At 53.7% G+C, this 20234-nt stretch overlaps 1 protein-coding gene across 1 annotated transcript; it reads right to left on the bottom strand.

Moving 5' to 3' along the window:
- Positions 1–5197: 5197 nt before the first annotated feature.
- Positions 5198–19936, bottom strand: ADAM33 (ADAM metallopeptidase domain 33). The gene is made up of 22 exons (XM_064275830.1): positions 19782–19936; positions 17467–17546; positions 14936–15012; positions 13889–13964; positions 13625–13701; positions 13353–13542; positions 13054–13119; positions 12895–12966; positions 12561–12727; positions 12385–12469; positions 12151–12296; positions 11331–11508; positions 11131–11220; positions 10660–10855; positions 10404–10512; positions 10102–10300; positions 9927–10004; positions 9741–9849; positions 9516–9663; positions 8065–8156; positions 7800–7874; positions 5198–7508 (listed from the first exon to the last, which is right to left on the bottom strand). The coding sequence occupies exons 1-21, from the start codon at positions 19867–19869 to the stop codon at positions 7837–7839; spliced, it is 2361 nt and encodes a 786-aa protein (XP_064131900.1). The 5' UTR covers positions 19870–19936; the 3' UTR covers positions 5198–7508; positions 7800–7836.
- Between the last annotated feature and the right edge of the window lie 298 nt (positions 19937–20234).

The following is a 20234-nucleotide window of genomic DNA, read 5'->3' as shown; positions in this document are numbered from 1 at the left end:
AAAGGCAATGTTTTTTTTTGGGGGGGTGCTGTTTTTTGCCAGTGCCTTCCGTGCAGCTTGGACCTCTTCCTTCAGTACCATCAATTCCTGATCATACACTACTTCCTGAAATGGTTGAACATCCACCAATTATTTTTGGTATAGTGACTGTGTGTATTCCTTCCATCTTTTTTTGATGCTTCCTGCATCGTTTAATATTTTCCCTGTAGAATTCTTCAATATTGGAACTTGAGGCTTGAATTTTTCTTCAGTTCTCTCAGCTTGAGAAATGCCGAGCATGTTCTTTCCTTTGCTTTTCTAACTCTTGGTCTTTGCACATTTCATTATAATACTTTACTTTGTCTTAGCCAGCCTCCCTTTGAAATCTTCTGTTCAGCTCTTCTACTTCACCATTTCTTCCATTTGCTTTAGCTGTTCAAAGATCAAGAGCAAGTTTCAGAGTCTCTTCTGACATCCATTTTGGTCTTTTCTTTCCTGTCTTTTTTTTTTTTTTTTAATAATTTCTATTGTGCTTTAAGTGAAAGTTTACAAATCAAGTCAGTCTCTCTCACAAAAACCCATATACACCTTGCTGCACACTCCCAATTACTCTCCCCCTAATGAGACAGTCTGCTCTCTCCCTCCACTCTCTCTTTTTGTGCCCTTTTCACCAGCTTCTAACCCCCTCCACCCTCTCATCTCCCCTCTAGGCAGAAGATGCCAACATAGTCTCAAGTGTCCACCTGATCCAAGAAGCTCACTCCTCACCAGCATCCCTCTCCAACCCATTGTCCAGTCCAATCCATGTCTGAAGAGTTGGCTTCGGGAATGTTTCCTGTCCTGGGGCAACAGAAGGTCTGGGGGGCATGACCACTGGGGTCCTTCCAGTCTCAGTCAGGCCATTAAGTCTGGTCTTATGAGAACTTTCCTGTCTTTTTAATAACCTCTTGCTTTCTTCATGTATGATGTCCTTGATGTCCACCCCACAACTCATCTGGTTTTCAGTCATTACTGTTCAACGCGTCAAAACTGTTCTTGAGATAATCTCTAAATTCAGGTGGGATATACTCAAAGTTGTACTTTGGCTCTTATGAACTTGATCTAATTTTCTTCAGCTTCAACTTGAAATTGGATATGAGTAACTGATTGTCTGTTCCGCAGTCGGCCCCTGGCCTCATTCTGACTGATGATATTGACCTTTTCCATCATCTCTTTCCACAGATGTAATCGATTTGATTCCTGGTGTATTCCATCTGCTGAGGCCCATGTGTATAGTTGCCATTTATGTTTTTGAAAAAAGGTATTTACAGTGAAGAAGTCATTGGCCTTGTAAAATTCTATCATACAATCTCCGCTGTCGTTATTTTCTAACTACCAATCCTTTTTTTCCAACTTTCACATTCCAATCACCAGTAATTATCAATGCATCCTGATTGCATGTTCGATCAATTTCAGACTGCAGATGTTGGTAAAAATCTTCAGTTTCTTCATCTTTGGGCTTAGTGGTTGGTGCATGAATTCGAATAATAGTCGTATTAACTGGTCTTCCTTGTAGGCGTATGGATATTATCCTATCACTACAGCATTGTACTTCAGGATAGATCTTGAAATGTTCTTTTTGACCATGAAGGCAGCACCATTCCTCATCGAGTTGTCATTCCCAGAATAGTAGACCATATGATTGTCCAATTCAGAATGGCCAATACCAGTCCATTTCAGTTCAGTAATGCCTAGGATATCAATGTTTGTGTGTTGCATTTCATTCATGACGATTTCCAATTTTTCTGCATTCATACTTCGTGCGTTCCAGGTTCTGATTATTAATGGATGTTTGCACGTGTTTCTTCTCATTTTGAGTCATACCACATCAGCAAATGTAGGTCCCGAAAGCTTGACTCCATCCATGTTATTAAGATTGACTCTATTTTGAGGAGGCAGCTCTTCCCCAGTCATCTTTTTTTTTTTATTAACTTTTATCCCAGTCATCTTTTGAGTGCCTTTCAACCTGAGGGGCTCATCTTCCAGCAGTATATCGGACAATGTTCCTTTGCTACTCATAAGGTTTTCACTAGCTAATTCTTTTCAGAAAGTAGACTGCCAGGTCCTTCTTCCTAGTCTGTCTTAGTCTAGAAGCTCAGCTGAAACCTGTCCTCCATGGGTGACCCTGCTGGTATTTGAATACCAGTGGCATAGCTTCCAGCATCACAGCAACACACAAGCCCCCACAGCAGGACAAACTCACAGACTCGTGGAGGTAATAGCCAGTGTTTATAAAAAAAAAAGCCAATGTCAAATGGCTTGTGGCACCCAAAGACCTTAGCTAAGCTACCCACCCCCTTTTTTTTTTTTTTTGCCTGTGTTCTTTTTTTTTAATTGGGCTTTAGGTGAAGGTTTACAGAGCAAATTAGTTTCTCATTAAACAATTAATACACATAATTGTTTTGTGACATTGGTTGCCAACCCTGTGGTGTGTCGACACTCTCCCCTTCTTGACCTTGGGTTCCCCATTTCCATTTATCCAGCTTTTTTGTCCCCTCCTGCCTTCTCATCCTTGCCCCTGAGCTGGTGTACCCATTTAGTCTTGTATACATAGTTGAGCTACATGTATTATTGTTTGTTTTATGGACCTGTCTAATCTTTGGCTTAAGGGTGAATCTCAGGAGTAACTTCAGTACTGAGTTAAAAGGGTGTCCAGTGGCCATACTCTTGGAGTTTCTCTAATTGCCTTCAGACCAGTAAGCCTGGTCCCTTTTTGTGAGTTTGAATTTTCTCCAGCTCTTTCTGGGACCCTCTATTGTGAGCCCTGTAAGAGCAGTCGGTGGTGGTAGCCAGGCACCATCTAGCTGTGCTGGACTCATTCTGGTGGAGGCTGTAGCAGTGGCAGTCCATTAGTCCTTTGGACTAATCTTTCCCTTGTGTCTTTGTTTTTTTTTTGTTGTTGTTGTTGTTGTTTTTTCATTCACCCTTGCTCCATACCAGGTGGGACCAGTAGACATATCTTAGATGGCCACTCACAAGTTTTAAGACCCCAGATGCTACTCACCAAAGCAGAGTGTAGAATATTTTCCTTATAAACTATGTTATGCCAATTGAACTAGATGTTCCCCGAGACCATGGTCCCCAGCCCTCAGCCCAGTAACTCAATCCCTTTGGGAGTTTGGATGTGTCTAAGAAGCTTCTATGACTTTGCCTTGATCAAGTTATGCTGGCTTCCTCAGGGTAATACTGTCTTACCCTTAGCTATTGTCTAGTTAGTGTTTTTCCTTCCTCACCCCTCCCTCCCTTATAACCATTGAAGGTTGTTTCTTTCTGTGTGTAAACCTTTTCACGAGTTTTTATAATAGTGGTCTCATACAGTATTTGTCCTTTTGTGATTGACTTATTTCACTCTGCATAATGCCCTCCAGATTCATCCATTTTGTGAGATATTTTGCAGATTCAGCATTGTCCTTTATCATTGCATAATATTCCATTGTGTTTATGTACCTTAGTTTGTTTATCCGTTCATCTGTTGACGGGCACTTAGATTGTTTCCATCTTTTTGCTATTGTGGCTAATGCTGCAATGAACTTGGTTGTCCATATGTCTATTGCGTGACAGCTCTTATTTCTCTAGATGTATTCCTAAAAGTGGAATTGCTGGATTGTATGGTATTTCTATTTCTAGCTTTTTAAGGAAGTGCCATATCATTTCCCAAAATGGTTGTACCATCTTGCCTTCCCACCAGCAGTACGTAAGAGTTCCAAGCTCCCTGAAGCCTCTCACACATTTGTTATTTCTTTTTTGATTAGTGACAATAATGTCGGGATGAGATGGTATCTCACTGTAGTTTTGATTTGCATTTCTCTAATGGCTAGTGATCGTGAGCATTTCCTCATGTGTCTGTTAACCTTTGAATGTCTTCTTTGGTGAAGCATCTGTTCATATCCTTTGCCTAGTTTTTAATTGGATTATGTGTCTTTTTGTTGTAGAGGCGTTGGATTTTCCGATAGATTTTAGAGATTAGACCTTTTTCAGATTTGTCATTGCCCCAAAATTTTCCCAGTCTGTATGTTCTCTCTTAACTCTTTTGGTGAAGTCTTTTGAGGAGCATAAGCATTTAATTTTTAGAAGATCCCAGTTATCTAGCTTATCTTCTGGTGTTTGTGTATTGTTAGTTATGGTTTATATTCTATTTATGCTGTGTATTAGGGCCTCTAGCATTGGCCCTATTTTTCTTCTATGATCTTTATAGGTTTGGGTTTTATATTTAGGTCTTTGATCCATTTTGAATTAGTTCTTGTTTACGATGTGAGGTATGGGTCCTGTTTCATTTTTTTACAGACAGACATCCAGTTTTGCCAAAACAATTTGTTAAAAAGACTGTCTTTTCCCCATTTAATGCACTTTGGGCCCTTGTTGAAGATCAGGTGATTGGAGGTGGATGGATTTAGATCTTGGTTCCATTGTTCCATTGGTCAATATGTCTGTCTGTCCTTGTGCTAGTTCCAGGCTATTTTGACTACTGTAGCTGTATATTAGGGTTGTGAGGTCGGGTAGTGGAGGCCTCCTACTGTGTTCTTCTTCTTCTTCAATAATGCTTTATTTATCCAGGGCCTCTTTCCTTTCCATATAAAGTTAATGATTAGTTTTCTGTCTCATTAAAGAATGTTGTTGATATTCGGATGGGGTTTGCATTGTACTTGTAGATTGCTTTGGGTAGAATTGACATTTCACAATGTTCAGTCTACCTATCCATGAGCATGGTATATTCTTCTAGCTACGAAGGTCTCTTTTGGTTTCTTGCAGTAGTGTTTTGTGGTTTTCTTTGTATAGGTCTTTTACGTCCCTGGTTAGATTTATTCCTAATTATTTTATTTAAGCAAAAATTTTTTATTTTTTATTTTATTTAAGCTATCTTTTTTATTTCACCAGTTTTCCTACTAATTGTCCATTTCCTCTTCCATGATCCAATCTAAGATCCCACATTACATTTAGCTGTCATGCCTCTTCAGTCTCTTCCAAGCTGTGGTAGCTCTTCAGTCTTTCCTTATCTTTCAGGAGCTTGAGACTTTTGAAGAATCCTTGTCAGTTAGCTTGTTGAATATACCCTTAGATTTGTCTGATGTTTTGTCCTGATTAAAATGTGAAATAGCACTGTTTGTGAAAAACCCAAAAGTTATTCTATCAATAAATATAGAGACTAAAAGGTGATATAAAAAACAAACAAATGAACATGATTTGTCTAGACTTTTAATGCAAATATAGTGGTATTAGGCTTACAGGGTACAGATCCAGATGACTTTCTTTGTTAGAACTGATCCTCTGAGAGACAGCAGAAATGTTCATCTTCCACAGAGGAGCAGGAAATGGAAAAGCTCAGAACACCTGCTATTTGGAATAAAATCCTAGTGAGTAGGAAAAAAATGAAAGAACACAGACAGATTCAAACCCTACTTCTCTATAGCATTTCATTTTTTAAAGACAAAATTTAGACCTAACTCTATACAGCTATGATACTAATGCCATTAGTTTAAAAAAGAATAAGATATTAATATTTCAAATATACAAAAAGGCACGAAGAGTAACGTAACATTCAAGTACCTATGGTCCTGGGTAAGAAATGTTATTTTTTGTTGCCATGCACTTGGCTCCGCTTCACAGTGACCCCATGTACAACAGAATGAAATGTTGCTTGGTCTTCTGTCATTTCACGATCAGTGGTATGCTCAAGTTCATTGTTGTGGCCATTGTGTATTTTGAGTGCCTTCCAGCTTAAAGGGCTTATCTTCCAGCACTATACTGAATGGTATTCTGTTGTGATCCATAGGTTTTCATTGGCTGATTTTCAGAAATAGATCACCAGGCCTTTCTTCCTAGTCTTCCTTAGTCTGTAAGCTCCACTGAAACCTGTCCACCATGGATGACCCTGCTGGTATTTGAGATACCAGCGGCATAGCTTCCAGCATCATAGCAACATAGAAGCCACCACAGTATGACAAACTGAAGACTGATGGTGTAAGAAATAAACCATTATAGACACAGGGAATATGGGAGGAGAGAAGAAATGTGATGTCTCATTAGGGGGACAGCAGCTAGGAGTACATAGCAAGGTGTATATAACTTTTTGTATGAGAGAGTGACTTGATTTTTAAACTTTTACTTAAAGCGCAGTAAATTTATAATAAAAAAAGAAATTAACCATTATAAATAGAGTTAAAGACCCTTGTGTCTCCTACCAATTCCTGTGTCTACCTATAATCCTATTCTTACTACCCCTCAGTTACTACTTTGCTATTTGTCTTTCTCATATGTACATATGTATGCCTGTCTTAGTTATATAGTGCTGCTATAAACAGAAATACCACAAGTGGCTGGCTTTAACAAACAGAAATGAATTCTCTCACAGTCTAGGAGGCTAGAAGTCCATATTCAGGGTACCAGCTCCAGGGGAACGTTTTCCCTCTATGTCGGCTCTGGGGGAAGGTCCTCATCATCAATCTTTTCTGGTCAAGGAGCTTCCCAGTGCAGCCACTCCAGGTCCACAGGATGCTCTATTCTCCTGGCTCTTGTTTCTTGGTGGTATGAGGTCCCCTGTCTCTGCTCGATTCTCTCTTTAATATCTCAAAAGAGATTGACTCAAAATACAATCTAATCTTATAGATTGAGTCCTGCTTCTTAACATAACTGCCTCTAATCCTGCCTCATTAACATCACAGAGGTAGGATTTACAACACATAGGAAAGTCACATCAGATGCCAAAAGGGTGAATAATCACACAATACTGGGAATCATGGCCTAGCCAAGTTTACTTCTATTCTGGTGTCCTTTCTGAAATGGCTGGTTTCTTCTCTCCCCTCCCAAGAAATGGAGAGGAGCTGAGTCATGTCCAAAGTGAGAGGGCTGTGGCAGACCCCACACTTTCCCAAAACCTCAAGTGCAGGATTAGGAATGGGATGAAAGGCTAAGGAAGTACCCAGGAGGACAAGACAGGGCAGAAGGGAAGGTCCTAAAGTGTGCTTGTTTGTTCTTTTGTTCGTTTGCGGGGCAGGATGGACCAAGATCTGAAATGTAGGCCCCAGAGTCCCAGCTTCTGGCCCAGCAGTCCCTGCCCTCCGCAGTGCTGGACCTGGGGGCAGTGCATGAATCAGGCACACCCAGGCTCTCAGGACAGAGGTCTCTGAGTGCCCAGCATGACCCAGCCTTCCCTGGTGAGGTAGGTTGGTGACTATGGGACCTTCCCTACTTGGACCGATAGGTTCCTGGGCTGGAGGGTGTATCCTGGTGGGTCCCCCAGCCTCAAGGGGCAAGGACACCATAAGGCAACTTCTGGCAGTGCTCTGGGTTCTCGGAGTGGATGGGGCAGGGCTCTGCTGGGGGAAGAAACATTCCAGCTGCCTGAAGGTACAGGAGATCAGCTGACTCCCTGGCTGTACTCTTGGGGGCCCAAGCTCCTGGAGCGTATATCAGAGGCCACCTGTCTTAGAGTCTTCTCATCTCAGGAGTCACCTCTCACCAGAAACAGAATCTTGGTTCCTGGACTTAACCTGCTGAGGAGGAAGTGAAGGAGGGGGCTGGAACCCCAGGCTGCAAGTAATGTGGCAGAGACCCCAACCCCAGCAGGGATGGATGACACAAAAAGAGCCACAACTTCTCCCTCATCCACACCAGGGGGTTCCAGCATGCCATCCCATGACAGCAGCTTCTCCAAGAAGGCATGTCTCATTTCCATAACCCAAGCCCAGAAACCTCAGAGGAGGGGAGCAGTGAGATGAGGGACACTAGAGGTGGGCGGGCAAGCTGTGGGAGAGAAAGGACCCCACGTCAGAGTCCCCATCTACCTTAGGGGTGCAGGCAGGGCTACAGGGCACAGGCTTCTCAGGGTGGCTGTTGGGTTGTGGTGGAGTTCTCAAGGTCTGGGGAGCCACAGGAAGAAGGTGAGTGCTATGAACACAGTAGGTGGGAGTCCCTGTTTCTGGGTAGGGTACAGGGGCCTCAAGGTGGCTGGGTGTTAGGTCGGGAGAAGGGAGTCCTTCCAGAAGGAGTCAGAAGGCAAGAACCCACCCCTACCCCTCCCTTCCCATCTCCCATTGGTGCCCCACTCACCCAGGGACCGGGGCACTCCACTGGCTGTCGGGCCCAGCTCCAGGGGGTGAATGCTGCCCAGCGGGTAGTCCCTGCATGGGCCAGCTTTGGGTCTGAGCAGCAGGATAAGAGGCCAGAATGTCAGAACAGTGACTCCAAGCAGGGCACCCCGGGGCTGCTTTCCCTCAATCAGCAGCATAGCACCCAACCGAAGCTCTGCTTTGACCTAGTCTCCTACCCTCCTGTTCCAAGTCACCCTCTCTGGCCCCCTTCCCACATGTGTCCTCCTGAGAGGAGCCCTGGGTACCCTCCCATGGCCGCCTGCCCCTCTGCTCCCCAGCCTGACATGTCTCCCAAGCCCTGGCCTATCCCAGCATTCTGGCACTTTCCAGACACTAGCATTGCTCCCCAAAGGAGGACGTCCTCCCGCAACGGCAGCTGTGCCCTGCTGCCCTTTATGACGTCAAGCCATCTTTGCCTGCTAGCACCCACTCTCCCAGGGTCTCGTCACTTCCTCCCATGTCTCTTCACAACAGTCTCCATTGCCCTCAGGACTCTGCTCTCTGCTCTGATGACCTGGTGAGGAAGTACAGTCGCCTCCCCTCTGCAGACCCCTCATGCTGCTCATAGATCCGAAATTACTGCTCATTGTGTCAAGGCCTCTCAGCTGGCCCCTGAGACCCAGCTGGTGCCCTGCCCCTCTATGGGATGCCCTCTACCCCATCTCCAGCCGGTGAAGCTCCCCAGGTTCAGCCCAGACCCTGCCCTCTCCCACAGCTCGCCCAGAGCACCCTCAAGGCCAGGCTGTCAGACATGGCCAGAAAGGCCTGCCTTGCCCAGGGCACCAGTTAAGGGCCAGCCCTAGGTCAACCGTGCTTGGTATTCTGAGGTCCTCAGCCCAGTCACAGAGGACTGGATGAGGGCATCATAGCTGATCAGTGGCACAGACCAAAAAGACGTGCTGGGCCTAGCAGTTGGGAACTTGAAGGGGGTAACTGAAGAGAATTAGGCAGAAGAAGTAGCAGCAGGCTGGAAAGTCAGGAGACAGAGAGGCTGAGGAGGCTGGAAGGGCACAGGGAAGCAGCAGCTGCTTAATGAGCTGGTGGAGAAACCAAGCAAAGTCAAGGGTGAGAGGACCACCTGGTGGAAGAAACAGGAGGAGTGGCGGGGGGGGGCAGAAGGGGGGAACCATAGTAACAGGGTGCCAAGGACCCTGCCCTGAGGTGGTGGTGGAGGTCAAGGACCCACGCTCTGGGCTTGACTGGGAGGCCATTAGAGCCTCCTGCTCAGGGCTCCTCTCTGCTATCTCAAGCTGGCTTTTTGGCCTGAAGGCCTCGCAGACCTAGGGCGAGGCCTGGGACCCCTGCCTCAACTCCCAGCCATGCTGGCAGAACTCTGAGAAGTAGGAATCCCAGGGGTGGGCTCAGGATGCAAGGGTCTAAGTCCACAGAGGCATGGCACTCAGAGCCTACCCACTGACAGCAGGACCCCTCCTCCTGCCCCAGAGGTGCTGCTGGAGACAGGATCCCCGGCACCGGTAGCAGCACCAGGCCAGGCCAGCCCCAGGGAGCAGAGGCAGCAGGAAGCTGAAGATCATGGCCATCAGGAAGGCATTGTGATCTAGAGAGAACAGTGTGGGGCTGAATCCTGAGTGGGTGCGCCAGCCCAGCTCCTGCCCATCTGCCCCATTCTCTCACTTTCAGGCTGTACAGGGCCACTGTCTATGCTGCCTCCAAACCCTGGCTCGTCGCAGGAGGGTGGCGCCCAGCCCGGAGCACAGTGACAGTTGTAGTTGCTATTGCAAACCTGCAGAGAGGAGTAGGAAGGAAAGAGGGTCAGGTGGGGTCAGGGACCCTACGTTCCCCACCCCACAGGCTACTTACCCCATGGGCATGGCATGTTGCCAGACAATGCTCCAGCTCCTGGAAGGTAGCATTCTGGCAGCGCCTGTCCTGGCACACCTATGGGTGGTGTGCACACTGGGCAGTGAGGGAGGGGTGTGACACCTCGGCCAGCAGGACTCAAGAGGCAGAGAGGGTTCGGGTGAGCAGGGCTCACCATTCTAGGTCCACACTGGGTGCCCATCTCTACTAGGCCCAAGTCAAGCAGGTCCAGCTGGGCCCCAGAGAAGGCAAAAACTCCCCTACAGGTCATCTCACTGCCGTCTAAGCTGATGGTGGAGTCCACAGGCACTGTGTGTGGCATGCGTGGGCTCTGCTCCCCACCCTGGCACTGCAGCTTCCCACACTGGGCATCCCTGGGGAAGGAGTGGAGGGTGGTCAAAGGCCGTCAAGTATCCCTCTTGCTCCAACTCACTTCCAGCTTTAGATGCCTCAGCTCCACTGAGCGCAAGTACCCACCTCTGTGCGCAAGGCACAAAGCGGCCCTGGCTGTCTTGGCCACAGTTCCCGTGGGCGTCCCCCGCGGAGTTCACAACCTGGAAACAGGCCTCCGGAGCTGGGCGGGAGCCTGGGGAAGGGTGGGTGGGGCTGGGGACTGTCCAGGTAAGGACCACTCTCCGTGGGCCTCAGTTTCCCCCGCCTATTCCCCCCAAGTAGAAATCCGAGCTGGCCCCAGGATGGGAACTAGTGTGCAAGGGCGCTCGCGCCAACTCACCAGGCCCCCAGAGCTGCCGGCACTGCTGCTCCAGCGTGGGACACACACCATCTCTGCAGTAGCCTCGGCCCCTGGAGCAGGGCGAGCCATCCAGTACGTAAACATCTGGGGGACAGTGCGGGGAGGCGCCCGTGCAGAACTCGGGGAGGTCACAGTCGCCCGTGGCCTGGCGGCACAGTGCGCCGGCTGGCTTCAGCTGCGCAGGTGACAGGGGTCAGGGAGAAAGGAAAGAGGGAGGCCGAGGCACAAAGTGACAATCGGACAGTGAGAGATCCATGCCGAGAGCGCGGCTCCGAGGCCGGGGAGCCGAACCTGAGGTCCAAACGGACCTACGCACAGAGCTGAGCTAGCAACCGGCAACCAGACAGAGGGGCGCAAATCAGCAAAGACCAAGAGTCCAGCTCCCAAGTGCAGAAGAGGACAAACAGCAGAATTCCGTAACCCGCACCACCGATCTTCCCACGCCCTCACCAGGCAGCTCGCGCAGCAGTCCCCGTGGGCGCACTGGGCCCCAGCCCGCAGCGTGCAGTTGTGGGCGAGGCAGCAGGGCTCCCGGCACTCCTGGGGCGGAAAAGCGAGGAGGCACCAGGTCAAGGCGCAGCGCCCCAGGGCTCCAGGGCCGGGGTGGGCGGGCAGCATTGGGCCCCTGGAGCCGGGTCCGGACAACTGACCTGGAGGGCGCCGCAGTCGCACTCCTCTCCCGCCTCCACGAAGCCGTTCCCGCATCGCGCCCGCGGCACCAGGAGCCGAGGGTCTGGGGCGTTGGAGAGGCACGCGCCGCCCCCCTTGCGGAAGAAGGCACGCAGCTGGCGGCGGTTGCAGGCGCTGAACACTTGCGGAAAGGGGCGCCTGCGGGCGGGGCTGGGGTGTCTGGCCGGACGAGACCACCCCCACTTCCGCCTGTCCCCGCCCCCACCGCTGAGCTTGCCACCCAGCCTACTGAGGTGCCGTCACCATCTGCGCCACGTGCGACTGGGATCCTCTAGGAAGCAGTCCCTAGAGAGGGGATGTGACCGCAAAGAGCCAGAGGCGGGAAGGTGTGCCGTGAAGAATGGGCAGCCCAGAGCCCAAGACTGAATCTCGACCCAGCGCTGTAGTCCCAGGGTTAGAACAACATGGCTAGGTTGTTCGGAAAATAATACTCTAGAGAATCCACTTTACCTACGCTTTACCTCATACACTACCACCCTCCCCGCCCCCCAAAAATACGGTGGAGTTGATTACCATTCACGGTGACCCCATGTGTTACGGAGTTGAACTGTTCCATAGGGTTTTCTTGGCTGTAATCTTTACGGAAGCAGATAGCCAGGCCTTTCTTCCACTTAGCGGCTGAGTGGATTCCAATGTCAACCTTTTGGTTAGTAGACCATCACAAAGCGCTTGTGCCACGAGGGATGGAAGGGCATTTTGCCAAAGAAATGCTCCTCAGGTCTACCTACCCGCCCCCGCAACTCCTACCACCTCCCCCCTCCTGACCCCTTGCGCCCGCACCCCATGGCCGCTGCCATGATGCAGCCGCCGCCCTGCTCTGCCAGGGCCTCCACGCAGCAGCCGTCGGGATCGTGGCTGAGGCCGAGGTTGTGGCCTATTTCGTGGGCCATGGTGGCTGCAGCGCCAATGGGGAGCTCCGAGTGGTCCTGGAGGGCGGGGGGGCGGGGGGAAGGGGGACGGTCACCGCAGGCCACGCCCCACCCCCGCGCCCATCCGTCCACCTCGGTGTCTCACCGTGCTCACACCTCCCGAGGTCTCCACGCGGCACATGCCCTCGACGGGCGCCAGTCCCACGGTGGTGCCCCAGAAGGCGCGGCCCCTGAGGGCAGAGAGCTGCATGACCGGTCGGGGCCGGGGGTCACAGCCGCCCAGCCCCGCCCGCGACCCGAATTGGGGACAGGAGCACCCACGTGAGCAGCTGCGTGGAGTCGTGTGGCCGGAGCTCCCACAGCCCCTGACGCCACTGCAGGAAGGCCCAGAGCGTGGCGTTCGCGTCCGGCGTGATGCGACTCAGGTCCTGCTCTGTCCACACTTCCAGGCCGGTAAGTGCCACGCGAATGTCCAGAGTCCTGAGGAACTGAAGGAGTGGCGATGCTGAAGCCGGGAACCCTTCTGGACCCGTGCCCCTCTGTAAGGTCGTCTCTCTTCTCGGTTCTTCTTTTCGCGCCCCCGCCGCCCCCACTTAGGACCGGCCCACCCCTGCGACAGTCACCGCCGTTACTGCTATCTCCAGCTGCACCCAACCTGGTCCACATAGTTGGCGACCTCTAGGAGACGCTGTTTGGTGTGGTTCAAGTTCTGGTGCTGGGTCAAGAACTGGGAGGGCAGGCAACGACACAGGGGCGTGAGGGGCTGAGCTGGTCATATCCTTGCCCTGCACCCCGCCCTTGGGCGACGGCTCACCAAGGTGTGGTCAGCCACTATGTACAGCTCCAGGTACTTCGGGCTCCTTCGGGCCTCTCGCATCTCCTGGGGAGGGACAGTGGTGACCCTGAGGGAAAGACTGCTCAGCTTGAGCCCTGACCACTGCCCCCAATTCCCAGAAGGAACAAAGTTAAGACTTTTCTAGACTTGTTTCTTCAGCTTCAATAAAAATACCAAAACAGGATTCCCTGGACTGGGGCCTGTGCATCTCTGCCGCTTCTGATGGAGAGGGCTGTGGATACTGCCTTCTCACTCCTGCCCCTGTCTGTGCCCCTTACCCTGCTCTGGGGGGCATGAGGAAGGCCAGCAGTGTCCTTTTTGTCACTGGAGTCCCTGTGGCCACAGGCCCCTTTCCAGCTGAGCCGCTTCTCTGTCCGGAAGATCTTGTGGGTCCAGGAGCCCTTGGAGACGCCAGGTGGGAAGGGTTGCAGGTAATAGCTGGCATTGGTGCTGAGCACGATCAGGCCGCTGGGGTGCAGGGGGTGCAGAAGAGGTGTAAGGGAGCTCTGTCCCCAGCCCCGGCCCCGGCCCTTCCCCCAGAGCTCCTCACCTCATTCCGGAGCAGGTGCTGAGGACTACCCAGGAGTCCGGGTAGCCCCTCACGCGCCCGTGGTAGTAGCAGTGATTCTGGAAAGGAAGGGTCCCAGCCCCAAATCTCAACCAGAGCTGAAGTAGGAGGGGCTAGACAGAGGACTTGGAAGACTGACTCTAACCTCTCCTTAGGAACAGGGGGAAAATGGAGTAGTAATGACCGGGAGGGGCCATCCGCAGAGGTTTCAGCCCCCTAGTACACCCACCCCGCCCTCTGTCTCACCGTGTGTTTGGGGACCAGCACCACTGGCTGCCCACCTGGGCTGTAGTGGGTTTCTTTGTATCCAGCGGCCAGCAGCCTGCAGTGAGAAGGTGTCATAGGAATCACCCAGTTCAGCCCCACCTCCTCCAGGAGGCCCTCCAGCCTTCCTCCCTGAATGCTAATTGAACAGGTCTATTTTTTTATAAGTGAGGCTAAAGGCGACCCCACGTGTGTCCAAGTAGAATTGTGTATCTTGGGTTTCCAATGGCTGATTTTGGGGAAGTAGATCACCAAGACTTTCTTCCAAGGCACCTCTGGGTGGACTTGAACCTCCAATTTTTCAATTAGCGGCTGAGCATGTTAACCATTTGCACTACCCAGGGACTCCTAGGAAACGATACCTATTGATAATGTATATAGTCGGGACGGTTTCAAGAACCCGCCCTCCCCCTGCCCGCTGCCCCTCACAGGCTCCCTTTTAGACACCCATTTGCCCAGCCCAGGGCACTGTCCGGAGCCTGGCACTGCCTGCTCACTCACCAGGTCAATAGCTTTGGCTTCACACAGTCCAGGACACTCAGCACTAATACAGCATTCATGGATTTCTGTTCTCTGGCCTGACAGGGGTCCTTTCCGCCTGCTTCCAGGCAAGCCAGATAAATTGCCCAGAATGTTGCAACCACTGCACCTTTGTCGCTGCCATTGCTCAGCCTGGAGTTCCCTCCAGGTTCAACTCCACCTTTGAAATCTGGCCTTGGATTCGCTTTGGACTCATATACCCTGTGGGCACCCACTAGGTGGTGCTCACTCATCTCCCGCAGGAAGCCTGATGCTGACAAGATGTTTCTGGGGTGGGATGAGGGACCTACCCCACATGAGGCTGACCCAGCCCTCCAGGGAGCCAGCCATAGGCCTGATGGCCCTCCCTGTCCCCTGTCCCTCCTCCAAGGGACCTCTCCTCATCCAGCATCCCTCAGGGGCTCATGTCAGTTCCTGCCCCCAGCATTATTCCCTCCTGAGAGAGGGTCTGTTCTTGGATTCCAGGCCCAGCCCCAGCCTGGTACTCACTGGTTCTTCTCCAGCTCAAGCAGGAGCTCCTGGCCTTCAGCCTCCAAGGCCACCAGCCCCACGTCTAACTTTGAGACCTGAATGAGAAGGAGAATAGGGCTGCGGGTGGACATCCAGGCCTGTCAGGGACCAATGGGATGTGGAGCTGACCAGGGAGGGAGTCCATAGGGATAGCACAGTGCGGTGGGGGGGGGGGGGTGCAGCAGGCCCCCCACATGTGGAGGGCATGGAAAGGTGTGGGGGTGAGGTTACCAAGACAATGAGGATGTTTGTGTCCTGACAGCCCCCTGACATGTGCATGGATGCCACTGTGAAGGGTACACCATGTCCTCCCTGGGAGGTGAGGAGACCCAGAGCGGTGCCCCGCCTTGCCCAAGCTCCTGGGTCTTTCCTCTGGCCCTCCCTCCTCTTTCATGCCAGGAGGGATTCCTGCCGATATGGGAGGACAGGGGGGTCCTGAGGTGTTGGGTAGCTGTGGCTCGGGTCTCCTCCCAGCCTCTGTGGTGTCTGGAGGCTTGTTTCAGTAACTTACTGCCCCTCACTCCCTATAGGATTCAGCCTTCACTCCACCTCTAATTCCAGCAGTTTCGCCCTCCTGCACCCTCACCCTTGGTCTCTGGCAGGCCTGCTCCACACCTGCTTCACTGAGACCACGTGGTAAACAAGGACCACCACCGCAGGCCAAGAGAAAACCATTGGTTTCCTAGTTTCCTCGGCTTGATGTCAGGAGGGCGGGCCTTGGCCAGCTCCCTGACCCCCCCTCAACCCACCTTTGCCCCACCATCTCTTTGCCGCCTCCTTCCTGTGGGGTTACCCTATCTGCCCCCTTGTCCAGTCAGCTTGGCTGGGGGCCCAGAGTTGGAGCCGGCCCAGGACCTCCTGGGGGCTGCTGCATCTTCAGAATGCTTGCTCAGCCCTTGCTGGCCCCCCGCCCCCCTGCTTTTATCTCAGAATGCACTGGGCTTGGACCTCTGCCAAGGAACTCAGAGTTTAGGGGCCCCATCTCTGCAGGTGGGGAGCAGACAGCCCTCGCCTTCCTGGCCACAGGCCCCACAAGGCCCCAAGCATGAGCTCATGTGGCTGGAATGCCACTTGCTTTATTGGGGAAATATTTGTGCTGGCAAAAGGCGGGGGCCCAGATGGAAGGGCAAACAGGTCTCTGAGACTCCTCCTCTGGGCCTCCCCTCTCTCTGTCCCTCTGTGGCCCCTGCTGTCTTCACTTCTTGCCCTTCTAGTGACCCTGTACCCTTCTTGCTCTGTAGCTCATCCCCATCCTGAAATGTGAGTGTCTTCTTCGTGAGGACTCTCTTGTCTCAGCTCTGCTTTCCTCTTGTCAGGCTTCCTGCGGTAGGGGCCGGTGAGTGAAGATAGCAGGGCCCTCTGGGATTCCCTCCTAGTCATAGCCCAGGCTCAGACAGGGGGGAAGTGCACAGTCAGGGTGACCCCACTGTGTGCCCAGCCTTCCTTTTTCCCAGTGATGTCCAGGAGAACAACCTCAAAGCTCTGGGATAGTGCCGTGCGTGACTGACCACTTGAATGGGGGCCCCAAGGGACTGGGGGACCTTGAGGGTCTTGGGAACCCCACTTAGGACCTCAGGTTCGAAGCTGCTGAGTCTCTGGGGGTATCTCAGCCTTCATGGCAGCTCTCTCCTGCCTTCCGCCTCTCTGTGCTTGGACAGTGGGGCTGTCCTCACTTGCCTGGAAATTCAGGATGGAGGACTCTCTGCACTTGGGGTGTTACCCGATGGTTTTGAAGTTGTCCATACCTTAACAGGTCTCAGGCTCCCAGGCTAAAGAGCTGCATGACCTGGGACAAATTCCCCAACCTCTCTGGGCTTCAGCTTGCCCCTCTGTGAACCGGGCATACCAAGGGTGCCCACCCCTTGGTTTGCAGCACAGGGCTTGGCACACACCGATGGGGCCTGGCTATTCTGGAAGTGTGTGATGCCCGGCAGTTGGGAGGAGACAGGGGCCTAGCATCCTGGAGAAGCAAAAGGAGGTGGGATTGTATCTGGGGGACCCCAGGAGACTGACTTCTGCCCCCTGGCCAGCAATGTATTCTGTGAGAGCCAGTAAGGCTGAAGTTCCAGGCCCCTCAGTGGCAGGGCCAGGGCCGGGCAAGGGGGCAACAGTGTGTCCACAGAGTCACATGTTGCATTAAACTTTGCAAACAGAAGGTATTTGGACATTTTCTTCAAGAGGCCCCTGAGGAGCTTCAAGCTCCCCAACTCTGTACCTACCTCTGCATGATGGGGCAGGGGCAGCCGGAGAATTCTGGGAAGGGAGGGAAAGCGGGAGGCGCAGTGGAGGAAGCTTGAAAATGACTTCCATGTGTGCGGGCTCACAGGATCTAGACATCTCCCCATGGCGGCCTGCCTGCCTGCCTGCCTGCCTGCCCTGCCCTGAGGGTCCTGAAAGAGCAATGACTGGGTGGTTCTGGACACCCCAGCAAACCGCGGGGATTTGGGAAGAAGCCAAAGGGGCTGGGAGACCCCGGGCCCTGGCAGGGGAACGGGTGATGTGCCACTGACCGACTCCTCCCAGGAGACCTCATGACATGGCTGTCCATCCAGGACCCAGTAGGGGGTGGTTGGCTCTCCAAGGGCATCTCCTGGGGTGAGGACAGAGCACAGGGTGAGGGGGGCCTGAGGAACACAGAGCGGGGACAGCAGAGGGGTAGGCCTAGAGATGTCGGATATGTTTAGCCTGGAGAATGATGGGTACCCACGGGCATCCCTGGAACTGAGGGGCCACCAGGGAGGGAACAGAGGAGCCTGGAAAGAGACAGCTCAGCTGGGGATGCAAGAGCCCCATGACCTCTGGGAGGAGGGGAGGGCTTGGGGTCAGAGGTCACAAGAAAGAGGCCATGCTCCCTCCCCCCAAGAGGGGACAGGCAGGGCAGAGGCAGCCTGGGTATTTTTAGACTGGGCAGCCAGATGCCTCTAGGATTTCACACCGTGAGAATGATAACAACAGCCAGATGCTGTCTTAGCAGGCCACCTTGCCCCTTCGTGCTGGGGACAAGGCTGGACACTGGCCCAGAAACCCTCTCCTCTTGCCTTCAGGAGAGGGGCCTGAAGGACAGAGCCAGGGTGCTCCCTGGCTGAGTGAGCCTAAGGGGCTCCAGCAGAAATTCCAGAGCCAAGCATTGCTCCAAGAAGACACTGGCATGTTCCCCTGGAATGCTCCCCGGGCCCACCACTGGGCAGCAGCAACTCATCAGGCCCGCCCTATAGGAGCCAGACCCTAGGCAGCTTAGGCCTCAGCCAGCCCTCCCACCCCTCTGGGGACCAGTTCTGGGGCAGGCTCAGCTCCCAGAGCAACCCCCCACCCAGAGCTTGGCCCTGACCCCAACCCTGCCCAGGCTGCTTGTAGCGGTGGCTCAGCCCATGCCTGGACACCCCAACTCCTTTTCCCACCTCCATCTCCTCTGATGGGACCTGGACATCAAAGACCTGGAATAGCAGGAGCTCCCAGAGCCCCCCTTCTCCAAGAAGCCCTCCCTGATTGGATGAGTGTGTTGTCATCAATCAGACAGGCCAGTGGGAGTGAGGGGTTGGCAACCCCACAGCTTGGAGAGGGGCTGAAGGGGCCAGCGTGGGGAGGGGCCTGAGTGGGTCTAGGGGAGGGGATGAGATGGGGGTCTCTCAGCCCAGAGAGGACTTAACTGGGTATGGAGAGCCAGGTCTTGCTGGCCCCAGGCCTCCAAGGGTGGAGAGGGAAGAGTGTACCTGTGGGCATGCGTTAGTATTCCCCACACAGCCCTGCACACACACACTAGCCACTGGCACGTTGGTCAAGAGGCAGACCTGGAGCTGTGGTCGCTAGGTGGATGGAAGTGGAAGCTGTGGGAGCCAGGCCGAGTTGGGGAGCATTGAGCCCTTCTCCATTCCTCCCAGAGGAGGGAAAAGCAGGATGCCTAGGGACCGTTCTCAAAACACAAAGCGCCATCAGCCCTCTCCCTTGGAGCAGAGCAAAAGATGAAGAGGTCCCAGGTGGAAGCCTGCCCTGGACTGGCTGCCTGGTCAGGCCTGGGCCAGTGCTCAGCGTGCCAGCAGGCAGCAGGTCCCCTGTGCCTGCTCAGTGCAGCCCGGCCCTTCAGAGTCGCTCGCCCTGTCCCCTCAACCAGGCTTTTGAGATGGGGGACTGGGCTAATCGTCCCATCCCTGTTTCACAGATAGCTAGGAGAGGTTACAGGGGGAAGGGCCAGAGCAGTCTTCCCACAGGGCCCTGCTGAGCAGGCACCCTCAGTGTGGGGAAGTCCTTCATCTAACCAAACAAGGCAACAATATAAACACTGCCGCAAGGCCCAGGGTTGAGGGGGTGAGCATGGGGTGAGGGGGTGAGTGTTTGGTGGAAGCCACAGTTAGTTCTGTCCTGTGAGGGCAGAACAGGGACTCTGGGGGGCAGGTTGGGATGCAAAGCTTCCCGGAAGAGGGCGATCCTATTGCCCTAAGGAGTGGAGGTGCACCATTCACACTGGGCTGGGCACTGGGAGGTGAGAGTGGAGTATCCTGCCCGAAGGAGCTGGGGGTGGGGTGGCAGCTGCTGAGAGGAGAAAGGGCCCTGACCCTCTGCTTTGCCCGCGGAGGGGTGGCTGCCCGGCAGAGGGTGGGCAAGCCGGCGGGAGTCCAGCCCAAGCGCAGGCGTGGGTCTCTGAGCAGGTCCGACGGAGACCCATCCAGAGCTTCCCCACTCCCTGCCCTCTCGGCTGGCGGTCTGGGGGTTTCAGATACCACCCCCAATCCCCTGACCGTTATCAAAGCTCTGGGTGGACACCCTCCCCCCCCCTCCGCCGCCCCGCCACTTTGCCTGCCCCTGGGGTGCACCCTGCCCGCATCCTCACCTTGAAGAGCCTCAGGCCCCGGCCCCGGCCACAGCAGCAGCAGCAGCAACGCCGGCGCCCCCCATGCTCCCCGGGACCCCGGGTCCATGGCTGGGAGCGCTTCGGCTTCTAAACTGCGGCTCCAGCTGCCGGCTCCGCCCCGGCGGGATGGCGGCCGACCCACGCCCAGGGCAGCCCAGCCGCCGCCGGACCCCGCCGCGCCCCTCCCGCCAGCCTCTCCTCCGGCGACCCCGGCTCCGCCCGCGTCGGGAGCGCAGTGGGTCGCGTGCCTACCCCGAGGCCTCGGGACAGATCTCGTGCTCCCGCGGGGACTCAGGACCACCCTCCAGGCGGGAGCGGCCGTCGGAGACGGACAGCTGGCCGGTCGGGGTGGGGTGCACCCCACTCTGTGGCATCCTGGAGCGGACCTCTGTCCCCGCCCCCGACCAGTCCTGTCCAGAGGCGCCCCAGGGA

This window comes from Loxodonta africana, chromosome 24, assembly GCF_030014295.1.
Source record: "Loxodonta africana isolate mLoxAfr1 chromosome 24, mLoxAfr1.hap2, whole genome shotgun sequence".
NCBI lineage: Eukaryota > Metazoa > Chordata > Mammalia > Proboscidea > Elephantidae > Loxodonta > Loxodonta africana.
This window is presented reverse-complemented; position numbering and strand designations above follow the sequence as displayed.

Bases quoted from the DNA above. Each gene is read 5' to 3' on its own strand.
- ADAM33 (XM_064275830.1), bottom strand. From the start codon at position 19,869: ATGGACCCGGGGTCCCGGGGAGCATGGGGGGCGCCGGCGTTGCTGCTG. The intron at 11,221-11,330 runs GTCAGTTGTCCG...TTTCCGCCCCAG, and splicing joins GCGACTGCGGCGCCCTCCAG to GAGTGCCGGGAGCCCTGCTG. The intron at 9,850-9,926 runs GTAAGTAGCCTG...TCCTCTCTGCAG, and splicing joins CAACATGCCATGCCCATGGG to GTTTGCAATAGCAACTACAA.